The 13588-nt window shown below is 42.8% G+C and overlaps 1 protein-coding gene across 1 annotated transcript in view; it reads right to left on the minus strand.

The window, feature by feature from the left end:
- The window catches only part of cfap299 (cilia and flagella associated protein 299), a 61318-nt gene that overhangs the window by 6601 nt on the left and 41129 nt on the right, over positions 1-13588 (minus strand). Inside the window, exon 4 of the mRNA XM_069523333.1 lies at positions 6384-6526. Within this exon, the coding sequence (XP_069379434.1) occupies positions 6384-6526 (143 nt within the window). The remainder of the gene's footprint in view (positions 1-6383; positions 6527-13588) is intronic.

Here is a 13588-nt window from a genome sequence, read left to right on the forward strand (position 1 = left end):
GTTTTTCAACAATAACCAACAACACACTGCTCATGGGAACAACCAGCTCTGAACGTGCTGGAGGTCTCGGGCATGAGCTAACCCCACTTGTTTCGTCGGACTCGACAACTGCTTCCAGATTCCTCTCGTACATTCCTCATTTTTCTCTCGGGGTGGGATGGTAGAAAACAAACACTCACCCCTTCGCATCCCTGATCCTTAGCACAATATAGTAAGGTCTTGTTTTTGTTTTAAACTGGTATAAAATACAACAGAACATGTGACATGAGTAAATCTTCCTCTCCAGGAAACACATGCACTGGATTCCAAACTTGTCTGGGGAAATACACTGATGCATAAAATTATAAGGTATGATAGGACGAGGAGTCGGGCATTTTTTCCCCCAACTGAGCTGAGTGAAGCAGTTTGAGAATAGACTGCTGCAATGCCCCAATTATGAAATACAAATTGAGGTTTTCTCCCTTAAAACTCAGAGGAAAATTATATTGTCTGAGACTCGCTTTCAGACATACGCATACTTCCTCTCTTTGTGAATTAGATCCGACAGTGTTTCAGTGACTATTTATACCGAAATGCCACACAACAATTAACATTTTTCTGGTCAACCACTTTTATTCCATGGTGAACCACTTACTTTTGCTGTTGAAATGGGACAGATGTGAGATATATTTTAACACTGAACATGAAAAAGACTGACGGAAAGTGTAAAACGTTTTTTTTTTTTTTTTTTTTTTTGAAGCGATGCAGAGAATTTCGTTCATACGTTACTTGGATGTGTTTATTGGATCCACCTCCCTCGCTGTCCCATATGAACTGTCACCAGGGCAACTGACTGCACGGTCGGTGCACATTGGGTCACAAAGAAAGCTCCTGCAGCTGGATGGCACCACACCCAGACACATGGACCAGTAAAAAGTGTGAGAACCTGGATTTGGTGGAAACAATGACAGCGCTCCCAGTACCGGTTCCTCGTTCCCTATGCATTCACCGTGGCCATTTGACACGTGCACCGTGTCCTTTCACTTCCCACAGTTACCGTGCTTAGCTCTATTGTTACCTCCAGACGGTCATTTTCCAGGGTAATGTCAACAGTCTCATTATAGGGCTCAGAGGAGCTGGACTCTCTGCTCTGGATGATATATATCATAAAAGAGCAAATACCTAGCATGTGTATTCATCCAGCTGTTTCGTTCTGTAGTGGCTGAAGAATTCACGCCCAGCAACTGTTTCTGGAGTGAATGTTTCCAGTGTAAATCACAGAAAGATTTCTTCAGTGTTGAGAGTAATGGGTTGAATTAACCATTAAAGCCTCGCCGGGGGTGTAATGCTCATTCAATGACAAATCGCAGATGTGTCCCGTCAACACGACTCCATTAACAAACTCACCTTTAATTTATTTCACATTATTGTGCTCATCTGAATTTATTCATATTCAAACACAAGCAAAGTGTACCTGCCTTTATTATCTCACTGTAACTGATCATTCTGTCGACTGATTAAAAAAAAAAAGAAGATGTAGGCTACGTGAGAAAAATAGAGGAAATCAGATTAAGAGTGAAACATTATTGGGAAAATCAGATAAAAAATAATAAATAGTACAAAATGTAAATCAAATAAAGAATCTTGTGCATCACGAGCTTTGAGAATTGCATGACGTTTCATTTGTTTACACACACACACACACACACACACACACACACACACACACACACACACACACACACAGGGACCAGAGCGATTGCATAATGCAGTGACACAACTGGGTGTTATCCCATATTGATGTGCAGCTGAGAGAGATTATGGGTCAACCTCTGTTTGTTGGGATCAGAAAATAGCGTCGAGCAGCCAAATAGCTTCACTCATAAAGAACGCTCACAAGTTATCAGTCCAGTGTGATAACACATTTATGCTGAGGATTTATAATCCCAGATTATATACAAGAGATTCAGTCCCACTTCATATGTGGTCTGTTTCGGAGGTTAGATTTTAATTACAGCGCCGACATGGACAGAACAGCCTGTCAAACTTGGCAGGAAGTGTCGGAGGCACGGCTGGCGGAACGCAGAGTTAATCCATCAAACAGAGTCCAAACAGTATCAGCACCAGAGAACAAACAGTCCAACTGGATTCAACCCGTTAATAAAGTGTGTGCACGCCATGTGTGAAGATCAACGAACATGACATGGAAAGTTCCAACTCACCAGCAAATATTTATCGAGCTGCGGCAGAATATCTCGCCGACCCCCGTTAAAGCTCGGACACAATGCGCCAAAGCAGAGCGGTGGAATCACCTTTGGAGCTGAAACAGTTTCTCTTTTGTATTAAAAGTTAATAAAACAGGACAGCAGTGCAAATATTTGCACAGTGAAAAATGAAGCCAGACACACAGGTGCGTTGCAGAGGCCGAGCGTGGAGGCAATATGGTTTTGGCTCTGGGGGGGGGGGGGGCATGCGCCGCAGTTCTGCTGAGCAGATCCGTCAAGTTCAATGTTTCAGTACGGAGGGGGGGAAGTTTTATATGATCCAGCTTTTTTTTAAAAAGATGTTTGAATCAGAGAGATTCATTGAGTAATAAAGGCATGACTTCCCTTACTTCTGATATAAATCACTGTATTTGAACTGCGTACTTAAGAGGAAACAGAAAAATAAATCTACCACAACTATAAAACTCTACTTGTAAACTTGTTTTTTTTCTTTGGATACAGTAACGTGGTTGCAGCTTTTATGCAAAACACACTGAAACAATTTAAAGAGGAAAAGAATCAATTAGGAGAACCATGTATGTGAGATGTTGCCCAGGCCTCTTAAAGCTCTTTACCGAAGAGAGGCAGAGATAAAGGGAGGGAGGTGGGGGGAACAGCCAGAGCACATAAACAGATGGTCACTTTGCTGGGGAACATTAAATAGACATCAGAGATGCTGTAGGCACATCTGGAGTGGCAGGAAGCTGGGTACACGGAGATGCAGATCTGTGGGATAATTAGATGAGGGTCAGGACTTTGTGTGTGCATTGATGTGTGTGTGTCGACATCAGAAGCTCCACAGTAAGAAGTAATAGAGACAAACATGTCACGATGATACTGCAGAGTGTTTTCTCCTACATGTGCCGTATCAGTGTCGTTAAATATCCTGAGAGGCTTCACCCAGTTTGCCCTGAAGTCACTGGAACTAAAGCAAAGCAGTTTCACATGTGTGTCTGAAAGTTATTGTCCCGCAGAAGCAGTTACAGTGACTTCACTTCATATCAGTTTGTATAAAGTCGGCTTTTTATCACTATTATCACCAGCGGTGCTTCTATTTTAATGTGGTTTTCTTATTCGCAGATTTAAACTTTCTACAAATGCAAGAAGAAAAATTCTGTCATTGATTTTTGAGGCTCCTGATGCAGTTTCCATGGAAGTCAGAGGCGTAGAACATACGCCTTTACAACTGATGTTTATACGACCCACCCACCCAGTGTGCCTGCTAAAATAAATCAAGCCCGGCAGTCGGCTGATTTTTGCTCCTTACCCCTATAGACCCCCGAGGTGACTGAGCATGCAAAAGAAAAAAAAAGTAAAAAGGTAAAAGTGCAAAAAAATCAAATGTAGAAATACTTTTTTATAACTGAGATTTTTTGCCAAATCGTTGATGTAGACTTTATCTCCGCCGACTGGCCTGGCACGTTTGTAGTCGTTTTTGTGTTTTCGCCTGGACGCAGGTATTTTGTAAAACAAAAGCCATGTGGACAGAGAATTTTTTAAACGCAGGAGAAAATATCCCCTTTTTGTTTGGGTCAGTGTTGTGTCATTTTTTATTTTTTTTGCAAAGTCCCATCACACCCATCACATAAATTTGGAAAGTATACATTTGTCTTGCACACTGTGGGAGCAGACAGATGTTTGACATGTTGCATCATTTTTCACCTCCAATTATATCTTCTTCTTCTTCTTCTTGTCTTTTAAATTCCAATACTCCAGGTAGATTCTCTGCTACTGCTCTTCTTCTGTGAGACGTTGCAGACTGTGCATGTGAACCTATCCACCCTTCCTTGCTGGAGGTGGGAGGTAGAGAGCAGAGCTGGCGCTGGTGTCGCTGCTCTGTGTTCTTTGTGGCTGAGGAGGAGGAGGAGGGAGAGGATTCAGAGTCCTGCGGTGGGAGGTTTAGTGCACTGAGTGGGCAGCAGCTCCAGCATCTGCTCCCTCTTAGCGGCAACCACACTGGGTGTTATTGTTCCCGACAGAGATTTAAAAAAAAAAAAAAAGAATTGGGGGGGGGGGGGGGACGGAATGGTAGAGGATGACATGGGGGAGAGAAAAGGGGAGAGGTAGCAAAGCATGGATGAGGATGTTGGAGAAGTTGAAGATAAAGACAGATAGTTAATCTCATGGAGTCCAGTTTTAGAGGAACAGGGGGTTTAACGTCAGAGACCTGTTGTTGGGGGGGGCTGGTAAAAGCACCATTAGGGAGTGGGTCATACCTCCAGGCATGCTCGCCCAATGACTCACACCTACAGCCTGTCAGGGCTTCCACTCACCAGAGAAGAGGTCGGGTTCAAGGCCACAAGTGTGTGTCACAGCACGTGGCGAGAAAAAAACCAATAAAGCTTTCTATGTCTCACACGACTGAAAACCTTATCCTTGACGTCGTACACGTTGTGTATCTCAGCTATTTGTGAAAACTTGTAGACAGCAAAGGCCAAATCGAAACGACACCATCTTGTCTAGAGAGGATTCCCTGCTTGTCCCTAACCACTCACACAGCCCACACATAGCTTCACCACACGGGCGCACTATGAATCCTGGGATAGGTTTGCCTGAGACGGATCCGACTATTAGATACTTCGTCGTGAAGAAGCATTTGAAATGGACCGCCACGTCCCACCGCAGTCTTTAAATGTAGCCTCTAAAGGACGTGACGGATCCATGAAATGCGACACAGCTTCAGAATACTATTCATTAGACCTGTAAATCATGTAGCTGCAGTCACCGGAAATATGTGACTAATTATTGGTGTTATTACAGGTATTACATCTTGTACATCAATAGTCTGATCCAAATACTTCGATGATACTGGAGATTTGTTCATAATCCTTCATTCCTATTGTCCTCTGTTGTGAAATACGCCTTCTGATGCAGCCCTGTTGTTAGGATTCAATGCATCAGGTTGTTAAATTGTGTAAAAGCTGAAGTTGTACCTGGATTGTAGCTTGGAGAAATAAAGAGCTTGTCCTTGAAGATCTGACACGTTCAGACACTGTTCACCATGTTCTGCTCGGTGTCAAAGAGGTTACACAGGCTGGATGCCATTTGGCTGAACTCTGAACAAAAACCATGTAATACGCGAACTCGTTCTGTGTCTGTCCCCATGGGATTTCTTGCACTTACCTGAAAAGTTTGGTAATATGTTACTATGCACGAGTATGTGGAATGTGGGGATGGTTTTGGCTCCAGTAATTTGCTGACAGCTCTCTATGTACACAGTTCTGCTGATAGACAACAAATTATACAGATGTTACCTGCCTCACTGAGGGATATAAACTGGATTTTAGCTGACACCCGTGAGGTCAACAGTTCACTTGTGGCCGGTGATGAACTTGTGCGATTGGCACCGGTGCGGGTGGTTGTGACCTACAGCACACGATGTATCTTCACTGAATGAACCAGATTTAATACACCTGAAAACTTTGGGGTTTGATGGACTAATAGAATCTAAGTGTGTTTTTGATATTTCCAAAGTCAGCAGTCACAGTTTTCAAATTTAAATCAAAAAGATCAAAACTACAAGGCCTCTTCACATTTCAGAAGCAGGAGACAAGTTTGGCCATTTTGTTTTAAACATAAGTTTGATGAAGATCAGATTATCAGGCGATTTACTGTTTCAGGTCTTTATAAAAAGGAAACATCACACCTCTAATTATGGAATCTAATGGTTTATTAACATGACAGGTTTGTTGAATAAATGTGCTTCCTTAAGTAAATCATTAAATTAAGCAATCTACTCATCTATCAGTGTATTTAATCTTTGATTTTTATCAGTGCTGACAAATTTACTGCGCATCAACAGAAGATCAAGATCTCATGGGTTAAACCTGCTCTGATTCCGACTCCAATCAAATTTGTCTTGTCCAGACAGGTTCAGCATTTTGGCAGCTTCACTCAGCTGTACTTCAGCAGTGTATATTTATTCCACATCTGCGCTGAAGCCACAGTGGCTGGTTCTGAACGTACCAACTATACTGGCCCTTCACACAGCTCCTTCCAAGCCTATATTGGTCTCTCACGTCAACCTGAATCTTTAATCCTGGATAATAAGATTTCCTTAGCCTTCAAATCTTGTCAAATCCCACTGCAGTCCCGGCCTCCCCAACCAACATGGACATGTTACAATGGAAGGAGACTTACCATAAATCCGAACGCCCTGGCATGAGCCTCTTCTTTCCGCTGAAATATGGTTCAAAATCTTGGGTCTTGAGTCTGTGGGCGTAGTCTATATAGCCAGACACTTCCTGTCCAAGAGTATTATGATCCCTTATGAAAATGACCGACTGTAAAAAAGAGAGAGAAGAAAGAAAACCCTCTGTGTAAATAATCATGGCCATCAAATCTCTCCTGAGTAAAAGCCAGGAAGGACAATGTCACTTGTTAAAACTGGACAGATAGAGGGGATCTGTTTCAAATCCTCCCACTTTGAAATACAAAGGCTCGTGTTATACTTTGGCTCAGACTCGCATCAGAATCGACTCCAACTTATGGCGTCCTGCGATGGCCCGAGCTCACCGAGGTGTTCTGTCTACAGAGTATCCTGCTCAGATAAGTGCGTGGGTCTCCAGCCGAATCCTTCGGCTTACAGTAACTAGAGTCTCAGTTCCGTTCCAACACACCTACGGTTGGGGCGAGAATGGAGTTTGAGATGACATGAGATGTAGAATCCTGAGTTTGAACTTAATACTGTAAGTTGTGAGAATTGTTAAAACTTCCCGTAGAAAATAAATCAAAAAATACATTTAGATAAACAAAAGAGGGGGTCATTGGCATTTCATTGACAATTTTAGCCTAAACGATCCATCCATCCATTATCTCAACTATTTATCCTTTAGGCGTCTTGAGGATCATGGGAGGATGTTTTACCGATGTTATTTTGTATGCAGCATTCTGCCATCATTCATATGAAGGAGAGCTATTCATTCATCAGTGAGTGAATCTCTGACTAAACTGCAACAACCAACAAATACATAGAATGAGTCTATAAATAAAGATCTTAAAGAGGGTGTCACATTCCTAATTTTCAGAATTTGTGCTCTGCTTGAATCTACTCAGGTAAGAGAATTATGGAAAATCACACCTAAGCTCCACTGCAATAGAAACGTGACCCCACCTCGAGGTTTTGAACCTTCTTGACCTGCGAGGAAGTAAGTGGACCTGTGAAATCCTCTCGCTTGATGCCAACAAAAATGTACATTGACTGTGAAACCAGGGGTGCTGCAACATGGTAGGCAAAGATGTCGATCGGCTGGGGCCCCCCGAGCTGAGAGGAGGGCCCACAGCAACTACTGATTTGATCTGCTGTGTACAGAGGAACGCAACGACACCACGGACAGAAACCCCCTGATGAGGCCCCACGACACTAACCCTCTGCCAAAAGCTTTGTAATTTTAGAGGTTTGGTCGAAAACTAGAAGGTCCATCGTGTATAACGTGTTTCTTGGGGGATTCACATAAAGGGCCCCCAGGTCCCCTCTTGCCTCAAAGTCCCTTGAAACGCTCCTGTGGTAAACATTAAGTGTATTCAAGGGCCAGTTGCTAGGATACCTGTTTGGTTTGAAATATGAAATAGCTCAAGATCAGGATCTAGATCTTGTCTGAGCTTTTCAGAAAAACACCCCTGGAAACGAGAGCGTCACTTTAAAGTTCAAACACAGATTTCTGATTAGATTACAATGAGTAAGAACAAAAAGAGGTTTGAATCCTCCAAAGCAAACCCAACAAAAACATTAGCACCCATCACAGACCAGCTCTTTGAAGTACGTGCAGACCAGACACAACCTGGAATAAAAAGAATGACGAATGGTTTTGTCACCTGACTCAGACAAAGCGAATGAAAGGTAAGTTGTCCAAATCCCCTCGGGTGACAGCTCGACATGAAATGATCTTTTCATGTCGATTTGATGGTTTAGATAACGCATGGTGACAATGGATGTGAGGAACTCCACACACAGAACACGCTCAGGTGTGAAGAGGTTGTTTTGTCTGCCTTCACAAAAATAAAAAAGCATCTTTTCTTTATTTGGTCTCGGCTTTGACTTGAGAGGCTCTTTTTCTGTCTGACTTGAGTGTGAACGTGTCCCACTTGTCAGGCTACAGTCGCACAGAGAGAGGATCCAAGTGGAATACCTCAGATGGTGATATCACATTTGTATAACTGTCAGGACACGGGCCATCTGTGGATCACTTTACTACAAATGCATGAGATAACTAGCGCTCCAGAGCTGAGAAAACAAGAGGACTCCTTTCTCTGTGTCCCTCAAACGCTTAAAACAGATGCTATCAGGTTCACAGCTGGCTGGAGGCCTGGGCTAGATATCCTATCTACTGGCTTCTGTCCTCCTGCAGCCAGGCTTGAAAAGACATTATCAGGTGGACGCTGCAAAAGCGGCCGGTTACATTTGGTGAGTGGTGATAAAAATATCTGTTAAATTGGTTGTTGGCAGATAAGTCAATAAGGTCAGTCTGTCAAATGAGACAGCACCGGTTTCACACGGTAAGAAATACAGATCTGTGGTCCTACGCCTTTTATTTCAGATTTTATATGTGTTTGATTTTTTCCATGTCTGCCAATTGAAGTGTATCAAGATAAAACAATGGCTTCAGTTGCTTTATATAAAACAAGATGCAGTAAACTTTTTGTTCATCGTGACCCATATTTTCTAAATATTAGGATTATACGATGAGATGAGAGATGTCGTCCATCTTTATCTCGTCTATGTTCGCGATAATGATCTGGTAAAATAACCATGCAGATTAAACTTTGTGACGGTTTAACCAGATTATGTTGTTACTTATATTAGGATTAAAGTGAGTGAGTGCTTTATATCAGATTAACGTCTGTACAGAAGGTTATATAAATTGAATCACCTGTAAACTGGTGTCTGTTTACTACATGTCTGTTTGTCTAACAGCCCAGGTTTCTCACCTCGTATCCCTGATATAGTGTAGAGGTGGATGACTGATGTATTTATACTCACATTGAGAATACTTTTATAGATTATAATCTGTTTTTGGCTGATTCAGTACATGAAAGTACATGAAGATTGACATTGAGCAGAACTTGATTTTTACATCAGTGACTCACAACATTGCAAACACTTATTTACCACATGCACCCAAAGATATCAAAAGCAGAGCTACAATAGTATAAAGGGTACATGTCATGTATCTCATATTACTCAGCCTGGTACAAAGTTATGAGAAATTGAAAGGATAGAGAGTTTGTTTTTAGCTTTTTGTCAGGAAATAACTTTCAGATGCCTTGAGCCCTTTTTTCAAATGCATCTGCTCCTATAAATAAATCCATGTATGTTTCAGTGAAAAACACATGTCTAAAATACAAACAGCAAAGTGCGGAAAACTGCTGGAAGCAAAACAAAGGCGCAACTTTAGTTTTACTAACTCGCCTTCGACAGGTAAGCCAAAGTTCATTCCTCTCTCAGGGAACTGGAGGAGCAGAACCATCCGAGTCAGACTTGGTTATTTGCTGCAAACAAGCCACAGCCTCAGTGTTGGAGGGAGCAGGGGGACCTCCACCTCACACCATGGAAAACAAAGTGGAAGCCTTACGTCACCTGCCAGCAATTACCAAGAACAGGTGCTGTGACCTCACAGGGCAGCGAGCGAGAGGCCCCGCTTTATGGCAAACATCAGGCTGGTTAGTGCCTGAGAAGCTGAGCGCCGCACGGGTCCCAGGTAGAGATTCTGCCTCTTTGTGATACTTAATATTACGTTTCTGAAGCTCTCCTTTTTTTTTATGCGTACACAGTTGAAATTTCAGATGGCTGCAAGCAAAACACCGGTGACCTTAAGATGAAGGTTATATAAACCCATGAAGAACAGTAGACCGGGGGGGTTTCTTTTTAAATCCATGATCCGTGCAGTTAATAAACACAACAAAGCATCTCCAATCCCCACGGGTACCCCACCCTCAAAAGAATCCACTGGTAACATGTTTATATGCTCAGAAACAAGCAGTGAAACTTGAACAGTGTTGACAATTGTAATTACTGAAGTCTGTGAAAACTGCGGCCTCTCGACAATAAGTGAAACCACACAGATGTGATTCACCTCACAAACCTTTGGCTAATCTTTCAAAGGCCCACGGCTGAAAGAGAGGGATTTACAAATTCAAGTCAAACAGAAGCTGACAGCAGGCTGACACGTACTGTGCCCCTCCTTTGTGCTTTGACAATGTCCTACAGGTGAGGACACAATGGCCGGACCACCTGACATCCGGTGGCATGAGGAGTGTGTGTGTGTGTGTGTGTGTGTGTGTGTGTGTGTGTGTGTGTGTGTGTGTGTGTGAGACTGTAGGTGTTTGTGTGTGGGACACAGAAAGTCGATCTACTATTTTGTTTGACCAACAAGCCAAACCACATTCAAATCCACTAGATTTTTATTTGGATCCGCACCAATTGCTCCAACTCATAGACATCATCCCGAAAAGAATTACTGGATTCGGATCCACACCAATGTTTTATGGGTTCTTTCTGGCCCTGTGCTCCATCCTTCCACTACGTTTCATGGAAATCCATCAAGTAGTTTATGCAGACTGCTGACAAATAAAAAACAAACATTACTGCCGTAGCGGGGGTAATAAATAAACCCACGTTCAGGCCCTGACTCCCAATAACCTCTCTCACACTCACACACACACAGTGACACAATCTGCCTGCCAGCCCCAAAGACCCCCCCCCCCCCCCCCCCCCCCCCCCCCCCCCCCCCCCCCCCCCCCCCCCCCCCCCCCCCCCCCCCCCCCCCCCATCTCCCAGCCCACCTCTGCCCACACCAAACAACCCTCCACCCAGACCCTTCCCCCCTCAGTCCTGGTAACAATCCTGCAGTGTCAGGGAGCCGTGCAGGTGTCTTGTGGTGTCAGCTGCCGTACTGTTTATTATTGGTGGGCTGTGCTTCAGAGGAATCCCAGGCCATCACTAACAACTGTGTAAATTTGTTGGGGTAAGGAAAACACGGCCTGTACGACAGGAATGTTTTCAGGTGGGAGCCCCTTTTTCTGGCAGGATTCACCCCTGTCCCCTTTCTGGATATTCCTTTAGAGGTGTGTGTGTGTGTGTTTGGTGGGGAGGGGGTTTCATGAGTAAGATGAGGAGGAGGAGGGGTCGCCGCTTATTTGACTTGAAAGTGACTTCACACATGCGTCTTGTGCAACAGATGCGACGGTAGAAACCATGTGTGCTGAGGTGTGTGTCCGGTGCATCGACCAGAATTAAACATCCTGCAGGTTATGTGATCCAGAGCCAGAGCTCGCTCACTCACTCAATGAAGAGTTTGTAGCCAACGAACCAGGTAATCGAAGCCGCTAACAGACGTTAGCCTGCACCAACTGCTCCCACCTTTAATGTGAAGGTCACACTGAGAACTCAGATTGCACTCCTTTTTGATGTATTAAGTTTAATTACAAGAGGTAATACGGATTTCAAGAACAGGCTGTGAACCTCATTTAAAATAAGCCGGAACAAGATTATTTACCACCATGAGAAAGCAAAGGACGAGTGTTTAAAAAGACGACTATAACATGAAACACGAAAGATAAAGGGAAAGAACAGAGAACTCAATATGTTTAAATGTTACAGCATATGTTAAAGCCGTGCTGAAAACCCAATAGAACTTGTTATTTTTGATGTTTTAATGAGGCTGTACCATTTACAAGAGAAGAACTCACAAATATAAAACACATGCTGCTTTTTCAAAGAAACTCAGAGAAAATGTAGCTTCAAACGTCCTGGGTGCTCAGTTAAATAGCTGTTTAAACACATCTAGATTCTACATTCAGGATTCAATCCTTTATTGCCATATCAATAAATTCAGTTGAGATTTGTCTTGATGATAAACACTAAAAATAGTTAATTGAGTATGAAACAGAAATAATCCCGAATCATAATAATAATAAAGTTACTAGTTACTTAAAATCTCTTAATTAAATTAATTTAAAGATGAGATAGATAAAAAACAGCCACTCTTCACAGCCAGTTATTAATAATCTGAATCAGGAAAAATAGATATTCTCATCTGCTTAGTTTCTGAATGACACTTCACAATAAACTGACAATATACATTAATCAGCCATGACATTTTGAATGTTTAAAGCAATTTTAAAATCCGACCGATTTATCAGTTGGTGGACAGAACTTGTCCGATACGATCCTTTCACAAGTATATCAATGAGTGTTTATTGTCTGATCTTAAAACTGAATAAACAATCTATTTAGTTGTATTCGTGTTTTCCTTTTATATATGATTATTTATAATAATATAAGTTTATGGTTAAACTGTAAAATATCAAGCCTAAGTTACATTTCTTTGAATCATTGATTTTGAAGCAACAGATAAATCGATATTTGAAACTAGTTACTTCCTCAACAATCCATATCAGTCAGGATCTAAACATAATGTCCACTGAGACATCGTGTGCTGTGGCTCGACTAATTTAGATTATTAAGACTTTACAAAATGCTCATGCTATCTGGGAGAGACCAGGAATCGAGGCGGTTGAGGCGGTTTGGTGCAGCATCTGATCATGAAACCTCTTGGGTGCCTTCCACCTGAGGTTTCACTGGTTCTTCCAACTGGCAGCAGACCCCGGGGTAGACCCTGAACGTGCTGGAGGGATTATATATCTCATCTGGCTGAGGAACACGTCGGGGTCCCCCTGCACGAGGTGGAAAATGCTGCTGGGGAGAGGGACGTCTGGATTAGTTTGCTCCACAATCCCGGATAAGCGGTAAAAAATGGACGGATGGAAATTGGTTATGACATATTGGCCAATATGGATTTCCTTGTATAAAAATACAAGAAGGTAGCCCAGTCATTGCTTCCTACTGGACAAATACACAGTGCTACTTCACTCCTGTGGTCTCTGCACAAATACAGTTAAGGTGTTCCACACAAACAAAGCCTTTTACGAAACAGCGGCTGACTGCAGTTCCTATCAGCGCTCTTTGGAGAGACACCACATACAAACATGCCTATTGTACAGGCTCGCTCTTTGTGAAGTGTGTTGGAGTGTGCCTTCTAGATACAGGCGCAGGGCAGCGAGCTGTTTGTTCAGGGCTGTGAGTCACTATAATCTGTTTGAGCACCCTCTAGCATACCCTCTCATCATAACCCTCCACATGGGCTGCTGATAGACTGCACTCACTCTTCCCAGACCTCCCTGCACTCTCTCTCTCTCTGCTGGCAAACGCTGCCGCTTTTCCATCCACAAGAAGAAAATAAAAGAAATCAAGAGAAGTTTAATTTTAAATCTGTTCTATATCTACGAAAATAAATAAAGACTAGAGCTTTGATTCTATGCTTCCTGGAAAGACTGAGCCTTTTTCA

The sequence above is a fragment of the Paralichthys olivaceus genome, chromosome 4 (assembly GCF_024713975.1).
Source record: "Paralichthys olivaceus isolate ysfri-2021 chromosome 4, ASM2471397v2, whole genome shotgun sequence".
NCBI classification, from domain to species: Eukaryota; Metazoa; Chordata; class Actinopteri; order Pleuronectiformes; family Paralichthyidae; genus Paralichthys; species Paralichthys olivaceus.